This window comes from Neolamprologus brichardi, chromosome 20 (genome assembly GCF_056152115.1).
Source record: "Neolamprologus brichardi isolate AB-2024 chromosome 20, ASM5615211v1, whole genome shotgun sequence".
Taxonomy (NCBI): domain Eukaryota; kingdom Metazoa; phylum Chordata; class Actinopteri; order Cichliformes; family Cichlidae; genus Neolamprologus; species Neolamprologus brichardi.
In genome coordinates, this window is record NC_142123.1 from 31,168,682 (window position 1) to 31,192,262 (window position 23,581).

At 41.3% G+C, this 23,581-nt stretch overlaps 3 protein-coding genes across 4 annotated transcripts; all 3 read left to right on the forward strand.

The window, feature by feature from the left end:
- The first annotated feature begins 274 nt into the window (after nt 1-274).
- Nucleotides 275-6,287, forward strand: LOC148097035 (N-lysine methyltransferase KMT5A-B-like). Its single transcript, XM_087834280.1, has 6 exons — nt 275-1,473; nt 2,016-2,133; nt 2,230-2,392; nt 2,568-2,760; nt 3,357-3,428; nt 5,985-6,287. The coding sequence occupies exons 2-6, from the start codon at nt 2,025-2,027 to the stop codon at nt 6,285-6,287; spliced, it is 840 nt and encodes a 279-aa protein (XP_087690406.1). The 5' UTR covers nt 275-1,473; nt 2,016-2,024.
- A 540-nt stretch (nt 6,288-6,827) lies between these two features.
- Nucleotides 6,828-17,837, forward strand: LOC148097036 (uncharacterized). Of its 2 annotated transcripts, none has more exons than XM_087834279.1 (5): nt 6,828-7,359; nt 14,311-14,391; nt 14,937-14,984; nt 15,083-15,115; nt 15,591-15,683. In XM_087834279.1, the coding sequence occupies exons 1-5, from the start codon at nt 6,828-6,830 to the stop codon at nt 15,665-15,667; spliced, it is 771 nt and encodes a 256-aa protein (XP_087690405.1). In that variant the 3' UTR covers nt 15,668-15,683. The 2 variants fall into 2 exon arrangements, with proteins under 2 accessions (XP_087690405.1, XP_087690404.1); XM_087834278.1 differs by lacking the exon at nt 15,591-15,683 and adding an exon at nt 17,482-17,837 and having other exon boundaries at nt 6,865-7,359.
- A 1,141-nt stretch (nt 17,838-18,978) lies between these two features.
- Nucleotides 18,979-22,194, forward strand: LOC148097037 (uncharacterized). The gene is made up of 6 exons (XM_087833657.1): nt 18,979-19,012; nt 19,776-20,114; nt 20,342-20,488; nt 21,167-21,259; nt 21,916-21,953; nt 22,036-22,194. Exons 1-6 carry the CDS (start codon nt 18,979-18,981, stop codon nt 22,192-22,194), a joined length of 810 nt encoding a protein of 269 aa, XP_087689783.1.
- Nucleotides 22,195-23,581: the final 1,387 nt, after the last annotated feature.

Genomic DNA, 23,581 nt, shown 5'->3' on the forward strand with positions numbered 1-23,581 from the left:
TACTTTTTTTCATGTTTGTCAAATAAAGGATGGTCAAAATTCTTTGAGCCTTTAAAAAACACACCTGATTTGTCTGCTAGATGTGGATGTGATTGTTAGCTTCAAGCCACGGCACATCTTGGAGCCACTTTTCTGAAAAAAGTCTTTTCTCTGGCTCTGGTTGGTGTTTCTTAGCTAGTGGTGGCACACCAAAGAAGCTGCTTAATGTCTGTTGTTTTTTTGGACATTTAGCTGGTGACAAGCAACACATATAAGATTAAATGAGACAGTCAAGTACGCAAAGTGTCACTACGCATTCCTAATTTTTGTCACGCATTCGTACCTGCGTACCAGTTATGTGCACCCCTGTCTATAACACACAGCCAAACAACTACTCACTCAATAACTACTATCAAATTATCATATCTATTCAACCTAACATACATGTTTTGCATTTAATCTGTCAAGTTTGTTGTTATAACTAATAACTAATGCAGGAAAATGGCATGTTTCTTTAAGGTTTTGTTCTGCTTGTTCTATATTGTAAACAGAGCCAATTTTACACTGTATAATTTCCATAGGATTTATTAGTTTCAGATTTTTTTAGTCATATCATATGATCTCATTTATTCTGTACTGCTAAACAAAACAATGTTTGGTTTCTCAAACTGTCCATAATTGCTAGTGATAAATTCATTGGTTTCAGGATGCACCTTCTGTATCTTCAAACAAAAGATCAGAACAAAAATATAATAATTAAATACATTTTTCCGAAGAAAGCCACATCTTGATACATGCTGGTTTAACATAAGGATCTAAAATATGTCACACTATGTTGTTGGTTGAATCTCAGATTTGTTTAACATATGCAGATGCAAGTGTAAAACCATTGCTTCAGTGGTGGACCTCGGCTGGTGGTGTGTGAGGAAACATGTATTCCCTTGTAGTGTACCTTTGCCTCAAATAAATAACTAAATACTTTTTAAAAGAGGAATTTCCTATAAACAAACAAATGCAATAAAACTCAGTCCTTCGTCACTGTAAATGTTTCACTGAAATTCCATAAAAAAGTCAGAACTCTCATCACCTGACCACTTTTTAGCCAATGAGCTGTTTTTCACCCCTCCCCCTCACTTCGTGACTTCGAGTTGAGGAGTACCGACACCGACGCTGGTGTGGAGAAGCCAACAGGTAACTTTAAACTTTAAACTTTCGAATTTTGCCAGCTTTGTAGCCCAGCAACTGGTCAGATTTAGTTTTGTTGAGATTTTTCTTTGGTGTATATTCCTTGATTGAGTTTTGTATTTCAATGTAATTCTCATGCTAAAGCTAGCTTTTTTGATGACACGCGGTTGTGTATTTAATTAGTCAAGGTTAAATACCTAGTCTAACACACACCTTTTTAGTTAAACTGTAACATTTGAAATTACTGAGATGTTATTATTTATTCATCCATCCCACTGTCTCCAGATTTTAAGCAACGCTGAAATATAGGTGACACGCTATTAATGAGACATTTCAGATAACCAAAGTAGCTAACATTTAACTCTCTGGAGTGCAGATTATATGACCAATTTACGGTGTATCAGCAACATGCGTATATAACAGTTTTTAAAAATGTGTTGATAGGCCAAGTAAAACCAGAGTTATGATACACAATTTACGCTTTTTCCTGAAAACTGTCGTCAAGTTTAGTGCAGGAAAATATAAAAACGGTATTTTCTTAAAAAACAAAACATAGATACATTATTGCCTCTCAATTCAATTTTATTTATATAGCGCCAAATCACAACAAAAGTCGCCTCAAGGCGCTTCATAGATGCAGAGAAAAACCCAACAATCTCATTTCCTATTGTGGTGGATAAATGAACATGAGCCGATAAAACAATTAAATCAAAAGTAGTCAAAAACAGCCGATTATACCATTGACTCCAGAGGGTTAAAGACACCTCCTGTGAAAGATCAGTTTTCATTATCAACTATTTTCCTGAAATATTAAATAAATTGTACTATTTTTTTTTCTTTTTCTGAGACAGTGTATTGCAATGAGGCCCCCGAGAGCAAAAATTAAACCAAAAGATGAAGCAGTAAAATTTTCATCTTTGGGGCAGGACAAAGATGGATTTGAAGTGAAATTCATAAATTCAGTAAAAGGTGAGGTACTAGGATACTTGTTGAGGATTTTTGGCACAGTCATAAGTTTAACCATTGTAGTAGACCCATGTTGACATTTTCTATTTTCTTTGTAAGGTCGAGGAGTGGTTAGTAGGTGCAACTATAACAAAGGAGACTTCCTTCTGGAATATCGCGGAGACGTTGTAACCAAGAAGGAATATGAAAACAGAACAAGATTGTACCATGACGCCTTAAAGGTTTTTCTTTTTGAATTCAGGTACAATGGACAACAATTGTGGTATGTAAATTAAAAAAATTCATTTTTCAGCCTACTTTTTGCAAAAGTTGTGACGACCACATTAAGACAAACTGCTAGCTTGTTACAAATCCATATAATTAAAAATGTAATCAAATTGTTCAGCCTTTTTATAAACCTTGTGTAATTTTGTGTCTTACATTTTTTGTTATCTCAGCATTGATGCAGCCAGAGAGGATGGCTCCTTGGGCAGACTGGTGAATGACGATCACGTGAGCCCAAACAGCAAAATGAGGACAATCACAGTAAATGGAAAGCCTCATCTCTGTTTATTTGCCATAAAAGACATCAAGCCGGGGGAAGCAATAACATACAACTACGGTGACTCTGACTGGCCATGGAGAGTAAAGGTACATATTATATTTACATTTACCGTAGTGTAGTGTAGTATTGTATAGTCTCAACTTATCTGTGTTGAATGGATGTTAATGTACTTTTGTGTTTGCTTGCACAAGGTTTCAGAGCACCCTGGCCGTCCTCAAGCTGCTGTGCCCATGGCATCGTCCTCCTTTGAAGTTGATGAGCAGGTGACTAATTTTCTGGTGTTGTTGTTATTGCAACAAGAACACAGCCGAGTTGTTTGGATGTTGATAGTGAGGGTTTTAGACACAAGTCCTATAGTGTTGGTTAATGTAAGATACCTACATTATGAGGACTGTGTGTGTTTTGGATGCGTAAGTCTATTGAAAGATGGGCTCTCAAGTCTGTGTGTAACAGAGACCCTGCAGTGTATGAAGCTTTCAGGTACATTATTATGAGGACTGTGTGTGGATACTGCCGAGAGTCATGTTGGTTCACACTGGAGAATTAATTTTCACTCAATATTACTTCATTACATTTACCTCATTTATGTCAATAACCAGTGTACCTTCATAATTGTATTGTATAGTCTCAACGTATCTGTGTTGAATGGATGTTAATGTACTTTTGTGTTTGCTTGCACAAGGTTTCAGAGCACCCTGACCGTTCTCAAGCTGCTGTGCCCATGGCATCGTCCTCCTTTGAAGTTGATGAGCAGGTGACTAATTTTCTGGTGGTGTTATTATTGCAACAAGAACACAGCCGAGTTGTTTGGATGTTGATAGTGAGGGTGTTAGACACAAGTCCTATAGTGTTGGTTAATGTAAGATACCTACATTATGAGGACTGTGTGTGGATACTGCCGAGTGTCATGTTGGTTCACACTGGAGAATTAATTTTCACTCAATATTAATTCATTACATTTACCTCATTTATGTCAATAACCAGTGTACCTTCATAACTGTATTGTATAGTCTCAACGTATCTGTGTTGAATGGATGTTAATGTACTTTTGTGTTTGCTTGCACAAGGTTTCAGAGCACCCTGGCCGTCCTCAAGCTGCTGTGCCCATGGCATCGTCCTCCTTTGAAGTTGATGAGCAGGTGACTAATTTTCTGGTGTTGTTATTATTGCAACAAGAACACAGCCGAGTTGTGTGGATGTTGATAGTGAGGGTGTTAGACACAAGTCCTATAGTGTTGGTTAATGTAAGATACCTACATTATGAGGATTGTGTGTGTTTTGGATGCGTAAGTCTATTGAAAGATGGGCTCTCAAGTCTGTGTGTAACAGAGGCCCTGCAGTGTATGAAGCTTTCAGGTACATTATTATGAGGACTGTGTGTGGATACTGCCGAGAGTCATGTTGGTTCACACTGGAGAATTAATTTTCACTCAATATTACTTCATTACATTTACCTCATTTATGTCAATAACCAGTGTACCTTCATAATTGTATTGTATAGTCTCAACGTATCTGTGTTGAATGGATGTTAATGTACTTTTGTGTTTGCTTGCACAAGGTTTCAGAGCACCCTGACCGTTCTCAAGCTGCTGTGCCCATGGCATCGTCCTCCTTTGAAGTTGATGAGCAGGTGACTAATTTTCTGGTGTTGTTATTATTGCAACAAGAACACAGCCGAGTTGTTTGGATGTTGATAGTGAGGGTGTTAGACACAAGTCCTATAGTGTTGGTTAATGTAAGATACCTACATTATGAGGACTGTGTGTGGATACTGCCGAGTGTCATGTTGGTTCACACTGGAGAATTAATTTTCACTCAATATTAATTCATTACATTTACCTCATTTATGTCAATAACCAGTGTACCTTCATAATTGTATTGTATAGTCTCAACGTATCTGTGTTGAATGGATGTTAATGTACTTTTGTGTTTGCTTGCACAAGGTTTCAGAGCACCCTGGCCGTCCTCAAGCTGCTGTGCCCATGGCATCGTCCTCCTTTGAAGTTGATGAGCAGGTGACTAATTTTCTGGTGTTGTTATTATTGCAACAAGAACACAGCCGAGTTGTGTGGATGTTGATAGTGAGGGTGTTAGACACAAGTCCTATAGTGTTGGTTAATGTAAGATACCTACATTATGAGGACTGTGTGTGTTTTGGATGCGTAAGTCTATTGAAAGATGGGCTCTCAAGTCTGTGTGTAACAGAGGCCCTGCAGTGTATGAAGCTTTCAGGTACATTATTATGAGGACTGTGTGTGGATACTGCCGAGAGTCATGTTGGTTCACACTGGAGAATTAATTTTCACTCAATATTACTTCATTACATTTACCTCATTTATGTCAATAACCAGTGTACCTTCATAATTGTATTGTATAGTCTCAACGTATCTGTGTTGAATGGATGTTAATGTACTTTTGTGTTTGCTTGCACAAGGTTTCAGAGCACCCTGACCGTTCTCAAGCTGCTGTGCCCATGGCATCGTCCTCCTTTGAAGTTGATGAGCAGGTGACTAATTTTCTGGTGTTGTTATTATTGCAACAAGAACACAGCCGAGTTGTTTGGATGTTGATAGTGAGGGTGTTAGACACAAGTCCTATAGTGTTGGTTAATGTAAGATACCTACATTATGAGGACTGTGTGTGGATACTGCCGAGTGTCATGTTGGTTCACACTGGAGAATTAATTTTCACTCAATATTAATTCATTACATTTACCTCATTTATGTCAATAACCAGTGTACCTTCATAATTGTATTGTATAGTCTCAACGTATCTGTGTTGAATGGATGTTAATGTACTTTTGTGTTTGCTTGAACAAGGTTTCAGAGCACCCTGGCCGTCCTCAAGCTGCTGTGCCCATGGCATTGTCCTCCTTTGAAGTTGATGAGCAGGTGACTAATTTTCTGGTGTTGTTATTATTGCAACAAGAACACAGCCGAGTTGTTTGGATGTTGATAGTGAGGGTTTTAGACACAAGTCCTATAGTGTTGGTTAATGTAAGATACCTACATTATGAGGACTGTGTGTGTTTTGGATGCGTAAGTCTATTGAAAGATGGGCTCTCAAGTCTGTGTGTAACAGAGACCCTGCAGTGTATGAAGCTTTCAGGTACATTATTATGAGGACTGTGTGTGGATACTGCCGAGAGTCATGTTGGTTCACACTGGAGAATTAATTTTCACTCAATATTACTTCATTACATTTACCTCATTTATGTCAATAACCAGTGTACCTTCATAACTGTATTGTATAGTCTCAACATATCTGTGTTGAATGGATGTTAATGTACTTTTGTGTTTGCTTGCACAAGGTTTCAGAGCACCCTGGCCGTCCTCAAGCTGCTGTGCCCATGGCATCGTCCTCCTTTGAAGTTGATGAGCAGGTGACTAATTTTCTGGTGTTGTTATTATTGCAACAAGAACACAGCCGAGTTGTGTGGATGTTGATAGTGAGGGTGTTAGACACAAGTCCTATAGTGTTGGTTAATGTAAGATACCTACATTATGAGGACTGTGTGTGTTTTGGATGCGTAAGTCTATTGAAAGATGGGCTCTCAAGTCTGTGTGTAACAGAGACCCTGCAGTGTATGAAGCTTTCAGGTACATTATTATGAGGACTGTGTGTGGATACTGCCGAGAGTCATGTTGGTTCACACTGGAGAATTAATTTTCACTCAATATTACTTCATTACATTTACCTCATTTATGTCAATAACCAGTGTACCTTCATAACTGTATTGTATAGTCTCAACATATCTGTGTTGAATGGATGTTAATGTACTTTTGTGTTTGCTTGCACAAGGTTTCAGAGCACCCTGACCGTTCTCAAGCTGCTGTGCCCATGGCATCGTCCTCCTTTGAAGTTGATGAGCAGGTGACTAATTTTCTGGTGGTGTTATTATTGCAACAAGAACACAGCCGAGTTGTTTGGATGTTGATAGTGAGGGTGTTAGACACAAGTCCTATAGTGTTGGTTAATGTAAGATACCTACATTATGAGGACTGTGTGTGGATACTGCCGAGTGTCATGTTGGTTCACACTGGAGAATTAATTTTCACTCAATATTACTTCATTACATTTACCTCATTTATGTCAATAACCAGTGTACCTTCATAACTGTATTGTATAGTCTCAACGTATCTGTGTTGAATGGATGTTAATGTACTTTTGTGTTTGCTTGCACAAGGTTTCAGAGCACCCTGACCGTTCTCAAGGTGATGTGCCCATGGCATCGTCCTCCTTTGAAGTTGATGAGCAGGTTGCTGTACTGTTATCACCAGACATGGTTGAAGCCCTAACGCAGCTCATAAGCAGAAGACTAGAGTGTGGAGTCCCGGAAGAAAACCCCTTCCTCTTTGCAAGACCCAACTGTTTGACTCCTTACAGAGGACAGGACTGTCTCAGGATTTATGCAAATGACTGTGGTGCACAAAGTCCTGAACTCCTTAGGTCAACACAGCTACGCAAGCATGTTGCAACTTTGTCACACGTCTTGAACCTAAAAAATCACGAGCTTGACCAAGTTGCTGACTTTCTAGGCCATGATATCCGTGTCCACAGAGAATTTTACAGACTTCCAGAGGCTACAACCCAGCTGGCAAAAATATCAAAACTACTACTTGCCATGGAGAAAGGGACCCTTGGAAATCTCCAAGGCAAAACATTGGAAGAGATTGAAATTGAAGGTATTTCTAAGTAGATAGTATTTTAAGGTGTCTAGTTTTTAAGCTTTTGAGTGTTCTTAACACAATATATTTAATAACCTTACTTTTACATTAAAGCTGTTAAGAGAAACAAGGAATGTTTGTACCTGCTGTTTAACATCTCCAAAAAGTTGATTCTGTTCATCTGGACATAGCTGAAGTTGATTCTGTTCATCTGGACATAGCTGAAGTTGATTCTGTTCATCTGGACATAGTGTTTTGTGGGAGAAATGTTTCGTCACTCATCCAAGTGACTTCTTCAGTCTCTGCTGACTGCAGGTTTCAATCTTATAAACAGTACATTTGCATAATGACTGAAACCAGCCCACTGAAGGAACAATGGGCTTGGAGGTCAGTCCTTAATCTTAATTATGCAAATTCTCACGACCATTGATCAGCAACCACTGACCAAAACCCACTGATCAAAGACCACTGATCAATGGCCATGAATACCATTCACAGAGAGCTCTTCTGTGTTGTGCCATGCGCTTCGCCAGAGGTTGTTTGGTTTCCCCGATGTATAAATCCTGGCCATCCTCCTGGCACTTAACAGCGTACACTATTTTACTCTGTTTGTGTCGGGGGACCCGATCCTTGGGGTGGACTAGTTTTTGGCGCAGTGTTTTGGGGTTTGAAAGCCACAGAGACCCAGTGTTTAGATAAAATGCGTCTCAACTGCTCCGATACTCCTGACACATATGGGATCACTACAGGTTTTCGTTTGGGCAGCAGTTGTCCTTCTCTCCTGGATTGGCTGGAGCTTTCTTTAGGAGCCGTCCCAGCTTTGACAAAAGTCCAGCTGGGATAACCACATTTACTCAGGGCCTTCCTGATGTGATGTTCTTCTGCCTCCTTGGCCGCTGTGTCAGTGGGGATGGTGTTCGCTCCTAATGACACCCAGTTTGTGCTCCAGTGGATGATGAGAGTCAAACCTTAAATACTGATCCGTATGTGTAGGTTTACGGTACACGTCAGCTTTTAGATGTCCCCCATTACTGATGGAAATCTCAGTCTAAGAAAGCTAACCTGCCACTTTTCATAGCCTCCCTGGTGAATTTCATGTGTCGGTCCACAGAGTTAATGTGATCCGTGAATTGTGGTACGTCCTGAGATTTGATTTTCACCCAGGTGTCATCCACATACCTGAACCAATGGATTGGTGGTGTTCCAGGGTAGGATAGCAAAGCCCTCTTTTCCACTTCTTCCATGTACAAATTGGCCACGATGGGTGAAACTGGGGAGCCCATGGCACACCCATGTTTCTGCCTGTAGAACTGACCCTTGTATGTGAAGTAGGTGGAATGAAGACACAGTTCCAAAAGCAAACACACTTGGTCGATGCTGAGAGTGGTCCTGTTGCTGAGGTTGGTGTCATAATCTCTTACGGACTACCTTCAATGCTTCCGTGACTGGGATGCAAGTGAAGAGAGATGTAACGTCGTACAAGACCATGGTTTCATCTGCCTCCGTAATGACATCTCTCACCCGTCCATCCATCCATCTTCATCCGCTTTATCCGAGGCCGGGTCGCAGGGGCAGCAGCCTAAGCAGAGGCCCAGACCTCCCTCTCCCCAGCCACCTCCTCCAGCTTATCCGGGGGAACACCAAGGCGTCCCCAGGCCAGCCGAGAGATATAATCTCTCCAGCGTGTCCTGGCCTGCCCCGGGGCCTCCTCCCGGTGGGACATGCCCGGAACACCTCGCCCAGGAGGCGCCCAGGAGGCGCCCAGGAGGCGCCCAGGAGGCGCCCAGGAGGCATCCTTGTCAGATGCCCGTACCACCTCAGCTGGCACCTTTCAATGTGGAGCAGCAGCGGCTCTACTCTGAGCCCCTCCCGGATGGCCGAACTTCTCACCCTATATCTGAGGGAGAGGCCAGCCACCCTTCGGAGGAAGCTCATTTCTGCTGCTTGTGTCCGCAATCTCGTTCTTTCGGTCACCCTCTTCACCACGACGGACCGGTGAAGCGTCCGCATCACTGCAGCCGCAGCCCCAATCCGTCTGTCAATCTCCGGCTCCCTTCTCCCATCACTCGTGAACAAGACCCCGAGATACTTGAACTCCTCCACTTGGGGCAGGAACTCATCCCCGACCCGGAGTGGGCACTCCACCCTTTTCCGGCTGAGAACCATGGCCTCAGATTTGGAGGTGCTGATCCTCATTCCCGCTGCTTCACCCTCGGCTGCGAACCGTTCCATTGCGAGCTGGAGGCCCTCACCCGATGAAGCCAACAGAACCACATCATCCGCAAAAAGCAGACTTGAGATTCTGAGGCCACCAAAGTGAAAGCCCTCCACTTCTTGGCTGCGCCTAGAAATCCTGTCCATAAGAATTATGAACAAAACCGGTGACAAAGGGCAGCCCTGGCGGAGCCCATCACCCACCGGGAACGAGTCCGACTTACTGCCGGCAACGCGAACCAAGCTCTGGCAACGGTTGTATAGGGATCGAATGGCCCGTAATAATCGGCCTGATACACCATACTCCCGCAACACCTCCCACAGGACACCCTGAGGGACACGGTCGAATGCCTTCTCCAAGTCCACAAAACACATGTAGACTGGTTGGGCAAACTCCCATGCACCCTCAAGTATCCTTGAGAGGATAAAGAGCTGGTCCAGTGTTCTGCGACCAGGACGAAAACCGCATTGTTCCTCCTGCATCAGAGGTTCGACTAGCAGACGAACTCTCCTTTCCAGCACCCTGGCATAGACTTTCCTAGGGAGGCTGAGGAGTGTGAGCCCCCTGTAGTTGGAACACACACTCCGGTCTCCCTTCTTAAAGATGGGGACCACCACCCCGGTCTGCCAGTCCAGGGGTACTGCCCCTGATCTCCACGCAACATTGTAGAGGCGTGTCAACCAGGACAGCCCTACAACGTCCAGAGCCTTCAGGAACTCGGGGCGGACCACATCAACACCAGGGGCTCTGCCACCAAGGAGTTGTTTAACTGCCTCAGTGACCTCGCCCCCGGAAATTGGTAGGTCATTCCCCTCATCCCCAGACTCTGCTTCCTCCTCGGAAGACGTGTCAGTGGGATTAAGGATGTCCTCGAAGTATTCCTTCCACCGCCTGACAATTTTCTCAGTCGACGTCAGCAGCGCTCTGCCAGCACTATACACAGCGCAGGTAGAGCACCGCATTCCCCTCCTGAGACGCCTGACGATTTGCCAGAATCTCTTCGAGGCAGTCCGAAAGTCTTTTTCCATGGCCTCCCCGAACTCCTCCCACACCCGAGTTTTTGCTTCAGCCACTGCCCGAGCCGCATTCCGCTTGGCCTGTCGATACCTGTCGACTGCCTCCGGAGTCCCACAGGCTAACCAAGCCTGATAGGACTCCTTCTTCAGCCTGGTGGCTCCTTTCACCTCTGGTGTGCACCATTTGGTTAGGTGATTACCACCACGGCAGGCACCAACCACCTTGCGGCCGCAGCTCAATGCAGCAGCTTCGGCAATGGAGACGCTGATCATGGTCCATTCGGACTCAATGTCCCCAGTCTCCCTCGGAATGCTGTTGAAGCTCTGCCGGAGGTGTGTGTGAAGATCTTGCGGATTGGGGCCTCTGCTAGACGTTCCCAGCACACCCTCACTACGCGTTTAGTAGGGGTGCAACGATACACAAAATTCACGGTTCGGTTCAGTTCGATACTTTGGTGTCACGGTTCGATATTTTTTCGATACAAAAAAAATGTTCATGCCTTTTTATTAATTTGTCATTTATTAAATTTTCACGGCACATTCTGCACCACATCTCTGTGCGTTCATCATTTGTTTGAAGCCAGCTCACCTCCTGCAACCACTTTTCTGAGAATACGCGCTTCTTTTGTGGTTCAGACTCCATTTCTTTGGAGGTGAAGGAACACCAAAGTAATTGCTTAAAGGATTTTGCTTCTTCAACATCTTTAAGAGTTCTAAACAAATGTCTGTCCTCCTCCAGAAAATCCTATGTACGCAAACACGCGTTGCAACTTCTTATCTTGTGCGCGTTTTTTATTTTGACAGCGAATGCGCACCTGCGGACCACTTATGTGCAGCCCTGGTTATTTAGCTAGTCATATTGCAGCCACAGAAATTCTTTTGTCCATGAAACCATAAAGCTGCACTTTCTTTTTGCCTTATAGTCTGATTTGTCATAACTTTTCCGTTTTGTGGTAAGCTTTGTTTGGCTGTCACTTCTTCACGCTGACCTGTCTTATTTGGCTCAGCAGAACTAAAATATATATCCTGCTGCTTTTACACATGCACTCACATAACGCTCAGCGATTCTCTGCGCGATCAACCTCTCACATGTTTAAGCTTGCTGCGGGAGATTTCACTTGTCATGTTTGCATAGTAAGCTAACGATTGATAAGATGTCAGAGGAATTGGTGCGCAAATTATCATCACTCACCAATCAGTGCTGTCGCTCTGTATACGCAGTTCGCACGATTGCAAAGTGAAAGCAAAAAACAAGCGCAAATTCAAACGCAATTTCAATATGTCACATATTGACAGTGGCTCACCGATGCCAATGACATAATTACCCAGCTACATTTCTGAAAGAATGCAAAAGCATTGACATATATTTTGCGAGCCCTGTATCTGATTGAGGAATCACTCATCTTTGGAAAAGAGAGTTTATTACAGAGAAATGGCTCTTTCCAAAATAAAAGCTATACTATACGCTTCTTCTGGGCTATATTCTCAGCACCATATTAAATATATCAGGTCCCCATAAGGAGAATCATGTGCTAACGGCTGTCTAAATGACTCGGGTAAAGTTTGTAGCATGCGTGCTTGTTGTTTTTGTCTGCTTCCACTTGTCTTTGCACTAGGATGATGTCGGAGTAAATGTGCAGTCATATTCGTTGTGTTCCCACTAGTGCTGTCAGCGTTAATCTGAAATGAGGTTAACGACACAACACCTCCGTTAACGAGCTACTGCGGATTGCCTTGTGCGTGGGGCTGGACGGCCAACACAATGAGCTAACTGCGCTAACACACTAGTTCCCACCCATGTAATTGAGCATTGCTGGCACATCCAACATACTGTTTTACTTTAATCCATGACGCGCTTACCTTCAGGGTCATACTTCACATGAAAACCAAAATAGTTCCAAACGCCAGATCTGAATGAGGGTGGGGGAGGTTCAATTTGCCATGTTGCAACGAGCTTAGCTTCTGTCTCGCTAGCTTGCCCTGCGCTCAGTGAATCTGCGTTCGACTACTCCGCCTAGGCTGCACTGTCGAGCGCAGATCCACTGAGCGCTCAACACAGACAGCATCGTCAGAAGGGAAGTTGATAAAATAAATTAAAAATGTTGTATTGTTCGATACATATGCGTACCGAACCGAAAGCACTGTATCAAACGGTTCAATATCGATACGAGTATCGTTGCACCCCTAGCGTTTAGGTGCACCGGTTCTGTCCAGCGTCCTCTCCTGCCACCTGATCCAACTCACCACCAGGTGGTGATCAGTTGACAGCTCAGCCCCTCTCTTTACCTGAGTGTCCAGAACATATGTTCGCAGGTCTGGTGATACGATTACAAAATCAATCATCGATCTGCGGCCTAGAGCGTCCTGGTGCCACGTGCACTTGTGGACACTCTTATGTTCGAACAAGGTGTTTGTTATGGCCAAACTGTGATTTGCACAGAAGTCCAATAACAAAACACCGCTCGGGTTCAGATCAGGGAGGCCGTTCCTCCCAATCACGCCCCTCCAAGTCTTGCTGTCGTTACCCACGTGAGCATTGAAGTCTCCCAGCAGGACAACAGAGTCTCCAGGTGGAGCACCTTCCTCTCCATGGTGATTTTGGATGCTGGGGGCTTTGCATTGCTGAGACAGGCCAAAACTTTCGTCTGTAGTTGCTATGCTTCCATTTCTGCAATATTGTTGTTACGAATTGCTGTTTCTGTGGCTGTGATCAGCTCCACTAGCGGGATTTGTCCCGGTGTGACAGCAAAATTCAGCCCTTGAGCAAGGATGTTTTTCTCTGTTTCGGTGAGCTGTCTGTCAGACAAATTCTTCACCCACTTGTCCACATCCTCTGTGTCGCATCCTTGTCTCTTCTGGTCACTGAGGACACTCTCCGTATTTTGCCGTGGTTTCCGACGTACAACAAGTAAGTCAAACTTCCTTTGTTGCCTGGTCTTAGACTTCTTGTGCTGTGCTAGACGAGCCTTCTCAGTAAAGTCAAACACCTTTTTAAGAGTATTCTCATCTAGAAGCATTGTCAGTCTCTGTTGGATCCGCTCCTCTTGAGATTTTAGCATGTCCATGGTAAAATTTGTTTGCCTCACCCGTTCATTAAGCAACTGATGCTGTGCCTTCTGGAGGATTTTTGTTGCCCGGAAGCCTTTAACGAAGAGCTCATTTGCAGACTTTTAGGAGTAATCCGGTTTTGTCTGCATCTGAGGCTGAATCTCAGGTGGTTCCTGTAATCCACCATCTTACGTGCTGTTTGCTCATACTGACGTACAAGCTTCAGGCCGTCCTTGCCAAAGTGGGTTAAAACGTCTTGATGCATTCAGAATGCCTCGATTCATAATCAAGGAGGGGGCCTAAGGCCATCTTACAGTGCTGTGATTGCAGCCATTCCCCAACTCTCTGTGTATGGTACTCATGGCTATTGATCAGTGGTCTTTGATCAGTGGGTTTTGGTCAGTGGTTGTTGATCAATGGTCATGAGAATTTGCATAATTAAGATTAAGGAACTGACCTCCCAGCCCATTGTTCCTTCAGTGGGCTGGTTTCAGTCATTATGCAAATGTACTGTTTATAAGATTGGGGAAACCTGCAGTAAGCTGAGACTGAAGAAGTCACTTGGATGAGTGACGAAACGTTTTTCCCACAAAACGCTATGTCCAGATGAACAGAATCAACTCTTGGAGATTTACTTACCTGGATGATTGAGAATGCATCAAGATGCTGCTTAACATATTTTTTTGTCAGATAACCTAGACTTGACAGACTCTGGTGAGAGTGAAGACGGCGAGGCTGACAAAGAATACCCACCAGCACAAACAAAAATGGGTAAATGCACCAACAAACAACTCATATTTATGTAGTATTCAGTTGAATGCAATATTGTGAGATGTTTCAGGTATAGTTATTTAAAAGGTAGTAGTAAGGATTATATGTGCACTGTAAGTCTTAAGTATTGAAAATGTCTTAATTTGTTTTGGGCTGAGGTTAATACACTGCTTAAGCTATTCTTGACATAGTCATAAAGATTGATGTCTGTCAAATAATGTCACTAAAGAAAGGTCTAACCAGATCAGTACAAAAAATGTAATAGTACTTACATTGATAGTTTTGTGTTGTGATGCTACAGATATCTAGCCAGAGATGTGTGTAAATGAATCAACCACAACGCAACAGAGCATTAATATTGAGCTACACTATTCAAGACTGGCGACCTCAGTCATTTTAGGACTGAGCTATGGACCTGAGGATTACTTGTATTTATGGATGCCTCTCTCCTTGTTAGTGAAAATCATTGTCTTGTTAAAGGAAAGTCTAAACAGGAACAGAAAATGTGACTGCTATATTGAGCTAAAATACTCCTTGTACTATAGGGAGGAGTACTATGCCACCTGTAGAGGAACCTTCAAACACCTCAAACGGTATAACTATCCATCACCCTACATATTGATGGCTCTTCCATGATTACCAAGCCACTCATATTGTTTGTGATATTTTTGTTTTACTTATCTATTTATAGATGTGGACTCGGCTGGAGAAGGCACATCACAAGGTACCACAAGAATAAAATATTTTAAAATATTAAGACATCTTTGAACAACAGACTAGCAAATGGTTATCTCTGTAACAGTGTTTGACGGGATTTTTGATGTCTTTCATCTTTGTAGATGGCTTTTATGTTTTATTTCTAGTAAAATGCTTTCTAGTTTTGGGAAATGCAGTTAAGATTACTTTGAAAAGACACAATGCTTATTCAAATTCAGAATGAATAAACAGGTGTGTCCAAAGTTTTAACTGGTACTGCAGATATATCATGACAATTCACTGATATGCCAGCTGAAGAAATGGTCAATGTAACTTTAAACTTCTTCAGTCATTTTAGGACTGAGCTATGGACCTGAGGATTACTTGTATTTATGGGTGCCTCTCTCCTTGTTAGTGAAAATTATTTTCGTGTTAAAGGAAAGTCTAAACAGGAACAGAAAATGTGACTGCTATATTGAGCTAAAATACTCCTTGTACTATAGGGAGGAGTACTATGCCACCTGTAGAGGAACCTCCAAACACCTCAAACGGTATAACTATCCACCACCCTGCATATTGATGGCTCTTCCATGATTACCAAGCCACTCATGTTGTTTGTGATATTTTTGTTTTACTTTTCTATTTACAGATGTGGACTCGGCTGGAGAAGGCACATCATGAGGTACCACAAGAATAAAATATTTTAAAATATCAAGACACCTTTGAACAGATTCTTTGAACAACAGACTAGCAAATGGTTATCTCTGTAACAGTGTTTGACAAGATCTGATATGAAAGTTTGGTCAATATGACATGCCAGAATTTTACAAACATTGCATAGTTCATGACTAATATCCAGTATGACCTTAAAGTTGGCATGAGGAATTTTCTTCTCAGGTTCAACATTAGAATACTTTTCTTATTTTGGTTCTTATTTCAGTTTTGGGATTTGAAAGCCACAGAGACGTTATCTTTTAAGAAAATCCGTATCAGCTGTTCTTGTCCTTCTTCGCTCCTGGATTGGCTGGAGCGTTCTTTAGGTGCCTTCCCAGGTTTGACAAAAGTCCAGCTGGGATAACCTCATTTACTCGGGGCCTTCTTGATGTCATGTTCTTGTGCTTCCCTGGCCGCTGTGTCTTTGCTCTATTTTGTAATATCTTGATGACGCCCAAGTTGTGCTCCAGTGGATGGTGAGAGTAAAGCCTTAAATACTGATCTGTCTGCATAGGTTTACAGTACACATCGACTTGAAAGTTGGCTCACTTAAAGCTCCAGTAAACTCAGCTTAAATACTAATATTGCATATTAATACTTACCATTAATCATCTTCAAAAGCCTGATTAACAGTTCAAATGTTCATAACTATTCGAAAACAAAGATGGGAAACTGCTTATCTTGCTTTTTAAACCATATATGAAAACTACATTGGCATGTTAGATCACCTTTTGATTGAAATCTTTTTATTTTTATTTTAAGAGACAATATGAGAGTTTATTGTCAGTGTTGGTGATTCTGTAAATGTGTACATCTTTAAACTAATATTTTTTTGCACGAGTTATTTCTGACTCAAATGTTTTTTAATCTCCCATGTTTCACGGTTTTTATCAAATGAGAAAGAGGTTTCATGTGAGTCATCTTGTTTTGCTGAGTATGACATCAGAGTAGACTGTCCTACATTGTCTTCGGAACAGATTGTTTTGACTTTCAGAGGAATGGAAACAAATGTGTGCCTTACATCACTGGATCTTGAATGAGTCCTCAAAGTATCCTGGATATCTTTAGAGTTTTCATTAATGCTGGTTGTATCTGATCACCCAGAACTTGTCATAATGCCAGGTCTGAACTGGGCTACTGTTACAGTACAAAATCACATGAGAATAAGAGTGGTGGAAATGAGGAATAATTTGCTTGACAAACTAAGTGAAAAGATCAGAGGACAAAGCTGAAGTAATGGGTTGAACCTGGATTCTGCATGATTGGAAGTAGAGGACAATAAAGGAGGACATGATGAAACTGGATGGGAACTAATGTCACTTTGTAATTGGGTGTCCCGTGGCATTCACATAGTTAGAAGTTCTATCTTTAATAGTTTTCTTTGAGTTAATGTTTTTGCAGGAAAGAACGAGCTAGATCTTCTAATCAGAATATAGCTTTTAAGACACTGTATTTATCTAACATGGCAAAAAGCCAAACCCCCGTGTAAATCTAAAGCCCCACAGCTATTTAAACCAAGTTAAAAAATGCTGTGGTTAATGCCTGGACTTCTTTTTGATATGTGTACCATGAAATGGATTTGATGTTTACATCCATATTGTTCTTGAAGAGTAACTTTATAATAACTTAATAATTAACAAATCAAAAGTAAGCTGATCTTATTTTCTCTCCCCCTTGTAGCATTCCCTGGAAATGGCGCAGAAGGGGAAAATCCTCGAAGGAGACAAAAATGTCCATGGTCTCCCAAAGAGATTGCAGCAGTCATGAGACATTTCCGTGGGCACATTGCAAATGGGAAACTAGCCACTGTGACAGAAATCAAACAGTGTAAAAATGCTGAACGTCCTGTATTAGACAGTCGCTCTGTTCAAAATGTGAGAGACTTCGTCAGGAACCGCGGCATAACTCTAAAAAAAAGGAACAGCCGCTAAACGATTAATCAAGTTACAAAAATATATACACAGATGTTTGACATATATGTCATGTTTGCAAAAAGCACGTGTTCTTGTTGAAATAAACTTGAGTATTCACCATCAGATTGGCTATTATTTATATATATATATATATATATATATATATATATATATATATATATATAATTTTTTTTTGTCTCTAAAGACCGTACTTAAAGGGAACATGATGTGTGAAAAGCACCTTTTCTGTGCTTGAGCATGTATCTTATTACCAATTCAAGAACTCTGAAGATACACAACCCTGGAACCTTTTCTTTTGGAACTGAATATTTGTCTTTCAGTGAGGCTTTCTTATACTGAGGGGAAAAGTTCCTAAAAGCAAATTCTCATCAGCAGTTGTATAACTCAAATTAAGGAAGATATGTGCTTAATGTAAATGCATAATATACCAACTAGGAAATCTAACCTTTAATTGCTAGCCTTTAACAGAGAAGACCTGTAAATTCATGGTTGAAAAGTTACCTTTGGAACTCTTATCCCTGTATTGCTTTGACTTGAGCATTAGACATTTCATAAAGACTATAGGGAATTCACATTATAAATATGTGATGGCTCCAATACAAATCTAAGAATAAGGTTTGTCTTTGCAAATTGCATTGAGCTAGTTCTCAAATTCAGGTCTTTGTGTTTTGTGATGTTCGATTTTTGTCATAAGACCACGTTTTGTTAACTATTAATTTTAATATGCAGTAGTAGTGTTTGAGTTTAGCCATGTCCCACTTATTCATTTTTGGCCCTATAATATACTTTGGTGACAGGTATGTGTGTTGTATAGCCAGTGTCCTTACAAATCCTGTTGGGTGTTAAAATGTCTAATATTTTCATAGGCGGGGCTTCTCACCTAATTATCTATGTCCTGATAAGGTTGCAAAAAAACAGGTTCTTATATCTCTAGTTGTGTTGCGTGTATAGGAACTTTGAAGTGAGATCTGTGCTCTGTGGCTCAAAACAGATTTTTTGACGTATTCAGCATCTCTCAGGGGCAAGCGGAAAGTGGTGTCCCCATAGTCCACCACCTGGGCTGGTTTGGAAAAAGTGTCCTTGCAATACATAGAAACCCGTATAGGTGTGTGTGTGTGTGTGTGTGTGTGTGTGTGTGTGTGTGTGTGGTTTGAAGGCGTGACCTCCTCATTAAGATAAGTAAGAAGTTCCTGGTTTGAAGTGAAGAAGAAGAGAAGCAGCATTAAACCATCAGAGCTCTGAGATGAAACACACTTTGCTCTGCTTCATCTTCCTCAGTGAGTAAATTCTCTTCTTATTTCTGTCACTTTCTCTGTTCTAACTTTTATTTGTCTCCATTTTACTTTTTAATTTTAAACTTCCTGCTTCATTTCCTTGTTCTCACTCATAGTTAGTGGTTGTTGTGGTTAAACATGCAGGTTATTGAAAGTATAAGAAAATCTGTGAAATATATCCAGTTTGAAATATATAAATCTGTGTGGAATTTAAATGTTTCCACAAATATTTTTGCACTTTGCAAATTATTTTTAGTTTCAAACCAGTTTGATCCCCAGAAGACTTCTACTTTTTATTGGACACTGAATCTATAATCAAATACTTTTCGTCTACTCTTCTATGAGAGACAAACTTATAATAGTAGAGCTGATGACACAAACACTCTGTGTTTCATTTCTTCTCTTAATGAGCTGAAGAGCAACAGCACAGTGAGCGGTGACAACGTGAGAACTGGATGTTTAGCAGCACGACTAAAATGTTCCTTTCACATACAAATATAGAAATAGCTGCTGCTGACGATGATGATGATGTTATCAAAGATACAAAAATTTATTTTGACTTTTATTTATCTTTTTCACAACCTTAAACTCTGAATCTTCCACATCAGATTTGTGTTTGTGTATAAAACAGGAAGTTTGCAGTTTGCATATAAAAACTGAAAAGTGAAGTTAACTGAACTTCTGTGATCAGTTCAAATTAATAATTATAATTAAAAAACATTTAACCTATAGTAAGATTGTAACTAATGATTGTTCATTCTTTCAGCAGCACTTCAGGATGGAAACACTGGTTTGGTCAAAGCACAAACTGAGACCCACAGAGCAGAGGAAGGAGGAAACATCACAGTTGCATTTAACCTTTATTTGTCTGGAAGCAGGAAACTCTTCTGTAAGGAAAAATGTGAAGATGGAAACATTCTTGTTGAAACATCTGATGATGCAGCTCAGAACGGCAGATACAGCATTGAATATGAAAACTCATATAATATTATGTATGTGAGCATCACACAGCTGAAACAGTCTGACTCAGGACGGTACAGGTGCTATTGGGACAGAGACTGGAGTCCTGATTTTGTCAATGATTTTGAGCTGATTGTCACAGAAGGTGAGTTTCTGCTAACAGTCGTGTTTGTCTTTGAAGGTGTGACAGAAGCTTCACGTCTCAAAAGCAGCTACTTTTCCTTCAAATCACCTACAGATGTTATATTTATCTGAAACATCAAGTTTCATCAGTTCTGCTGTCAAACAGCCCATAACCACGTCAGTCACATGCAGATATATAAACTGCTTCAAGTGGTCTTATTATGACTCTGATGGTTTCATTGTTCACAGCTTCAACCACTTCAACACCAAACGGGACTCTGAGAGCTTTTTCAGCTTCAGTGTTTCTCTCATCAGCCTCCACACCACCAACAACACAGAGTTTAAGCTCAACTTCAGGAAGCTCCACACCTTCATCAGCCTCCTCTGGAAGTTCAGGTACGTTATAGATTTTTATATGTATGTAGATTTACATGTGATGAAGATCCATTAATGAGTGAACTACACAAGAATGACACATTACGAGCTGTGGAAGAATCACTCTGATCTTTCAGTGACATAAAAGAGAAAAACTGTAGAAATAAATGAGAAATAAGTTTCCACCTCAGCAGCTGAGAGAGAACAAGGCTGACTTCCTCAGAGCAGCACTGCATGACATCTGTGCTGGATGACAGATACAGACTGTGATTAGTCGCTGTTTGGTTTCAGAGCTTTTTCACAAGTGTCAGTGTAACAGACACAGACAGAGGAATGCATTGTGGGAGCTGTAGTTGTTACTGAGTGTTTGAAGCAGAATGAGGAGCTGCTCAAGTTTTAGCAGAAAGTACAACAGCAGGAACTTAACACAGAAAACTTGGTGAAAGTTTAAATACTTTCTGTGCTTCTGAGTAACTACTTCATTAAATAATTTCATGCACAATAAAAAATTAAAAAAAGACAACAACTCAGGACTCTACAGGAGTAACACGCTGACGACCGCGCACAGCTTTTCCTCTTTATATGCCCCGCCCATAATTATGAGAGGAAACGCCTGCGGTCAGTTGTTCCACCACCACTGCTGTAACAACTGTTTACACTGTGTGAATAAAAGAAATCTTCTCTGTTAACCTCTTGCAGATGTGCTGCTTTATGTGCGTCTGATTCTGGTCGTTGTCATCAGCATCTTTTTAGCATCTTTGCTGATGAAGAGCAGAGCCATTAAACCCAGAGGTGAGGCTACAGGAAACACATGACAACAGTGTTTTCATCACTTCAGAGCTCATCACACTAATGCACATTCATTTCCTGGAGTCTGATACTCAGTGAACAAGTTTTAATAGTAAACATTTAAGAGTACACATTGTAGGAAATTACTCATCATGTCACAGTGGAAACAGATTTATGTGCTAACAACAGGAGTCAGACGAGAAAAATGCAAAGAAAATGCCTGAAATCAGCTTCTGTCTGTCAACAGATGCAGTTTATTTAGCAGGAAAATATCATTGTCATCATTTTATATACAGAAAAGCCAAACAGAGCCTGGCACAGAGATTCTTCCTCAACAAAATAATCAGTTTGTACAAAGTTTGTTTAATTCTCCTGTAACAGTCAGCCTGATAAACGTGTGTCCATCGAGGTTATTAGAGTTAACTAAAACTAAATTAAAAGCTTAAAGTAGTGAATTAACTAAAATGATATTTAATAAGATCAAATAAAAATATACAGGAACTGTTCTCAGTTTGCTGTTGTTGTGGTTCATATTGGCGGCACATGCATCAGTAACTGATTACTGCCAGTTATCATCGTTGATCCTGAGTTTACTTCCTCAGGTTCTACTTGGTGAACACGTCTTAGAGACTGATGTTTATCTTCTGATGTTTTTTCAGGACCTCCTGTGGAATCTGAGCGTGGTGACATCACACAGGTGAGTTTTAGGAATTGTGAGACACCTGAGCTTCATCACAGCTTGATTTGTATCAAGCAGCTGCTTTGATCTCCTTCTGCAGGACAACCAGTTGTGTGAAGAGATCAGAGAGGAGGACGGACAGAGCAGTTCACCTCCTGCAGGAGTGTGTTCAGTGTACGCTACACCAAAAGCCTTCAACCAGATGGAGATGAAAACACAGACCTCTGCAGCCTCTCCACCTCTGCTCACAACAAAGTAAAACTGTGGTCTGATTTTAAGCTCTTTGATTTTTACTATAGCATCTCTTTCTACCAGCTAATATGTGGAATGTGGATGAGGAATGCACAAAGTCAATGTGGACTCTCTGCTCCCAGTTTATTAGGTACAGATAGTTAAAAACAGTCCAATAATAAAATCTTTAATTTGTTATTAAGTATTATTTTTAGAGATGATGATGATTGTTGTTATTTGTGGTACAGTTGATTTGTTTTGTTTAGTGTTTTGGATATTTTCATTATTTTGTTCATTTCTGCTTCATGCACAGGCTGAGGGTAACTTTATCATTTCATTTAGAGTCTGAAGTTTGATGTCAGGCTAACGATGACATGAATGGAGTTGATTACGCTGACGTGTACTTCCCACATTCCCACCACCAACAGCGCCCCCCAGTGGTGATGCAGCTGATGTCGTCTCCTCCGGGCTTCAGGCACATGCCAGCCCTGCCAACCACACCACAGATCTCCTCTGCTGCTGAAAAACATCAGCAGTGATGCTGTTGATGGAAGCTCAGTGACTAAAACAGTTTATGACGTTTATCACCTACAGACAAACAATCAGCCTCAGTTTAAAGCTTATTTTTTATTATTATTACAGCTACTTATTATTTAGTTTAACAGATAATTGATTCTGTTTTTCATTTTCTCAAACTGGAATATTTCCTAGTTTGAAAAACTATTCTTGCTATAGTGATTCTGTCGGACAGATTCAGTCAGAGAGCTGCACAAAACGATGCAAATAGGAGGGAGTATGGAGAGCAGTAGCGGTTTTAGATACGGGCGACACGGGCGGTTGCCCGGGGCGGCATCGTGGTGGGGGGCGGCATCACGGGCATCGGTAAAAAAAAAAAAATGCTCGTACTCGTGCTGCCCCGACGTCATGCCAGCGCATATTGGGAATGGCATAAGCACCGATCGGTTTTCTATCGCCCATTTGCTGGGAGCAAGGGCGCCCTTCGTTTGCGAGGTGCGCCTGCTGCTTGCAGCGCAGAGAGGAGAGGGAGGGGCGGCGGATGATTTTCTGACCGGCTGTAGCAGCATCTAATAACAAACTCGCAAAGTTAAACAAAATAAAAACAAACCAACAAACACGAAAACACCAGACATTATAATACAGACTTATAATTTGCACCGATGTTTTTTCGAAATTCTGTACACGAAAAGTGAGCCTTCGGTGCGCCTGCTCGCTGCTGAAGTCAAAGTAAACTTTATTGTCATCTCCGCTACAGTCCAGTATATAGAGAGATGAGACGACGAGGCTCCAGTTACAGCAGTGCAAGTAAACAAACAATAAATATAAGAAGAGTAAGAAAATAAATATACACTCTAGGACTCGGGGTAAAGGGATCAATAACAATTTAAAATTTACAG

Coding starts and splice junctions, on each gene's coding strand:
- LOC148097035 (XM_087834280.1), top strand. CDS start 2,025: ATGAGGCCCCCGAGAGCAAAAATTAAACCAAAAGATGAAGCAGTAAAA. Junction 2,393..2,567: donor TACAATGGACAACAATTGTG/GTATGTAAATTA, acceptor TTGTTATCTCAG/CATTGATGCAGCCAGAGAGG. Junction 2,761..3,356: donor ACTGGCCATGGAGAGTAAAG/GTACATATTATA, acceptor TGCTTGCACAAG/GTTTCAGAGCACCCTGACCG.
- LOC148097036 (XM_087834278.1), top strand. CDS start 6,900: ATGGCATCGTCCTCCTTTGAAGTTGATGAGCAGGTTGCTGTACTGTTA. Junction 14,392..14,936: donor ACCAGCACAAACAAAAATGG/GTAAATGCACCA, acceptor CTTGTACTATAG/GGAGGAGTACTATGCCACCT. Junction 14,985..15,082: donor ACCTTCAAACACCTCAAACG/GTATAACTATCC, acceptor ATCTATTTATAG/ATGTGGACTCGGCTGGAGAA.
- LOC148097037 (XM_087833657.1), top strand. CDS start 18,979: ATGAAACACACTTTGCTCTGCTTCATCTTCCTCA. Junction 20,115..20,341: donor TGAGCTGATTGTCACAGAAG/GTGAGTTTCTGC, acceptor CATTGTTCACAG/CTTCAACCACTTCAACACCA. Junction 21,954..22,035: donor AGCGTGGTGACATCACACAG/GTGAGTTTTAGG, acceptor CTCCTTCTGCAG/GACAACCAGTTGTGTGAAGA.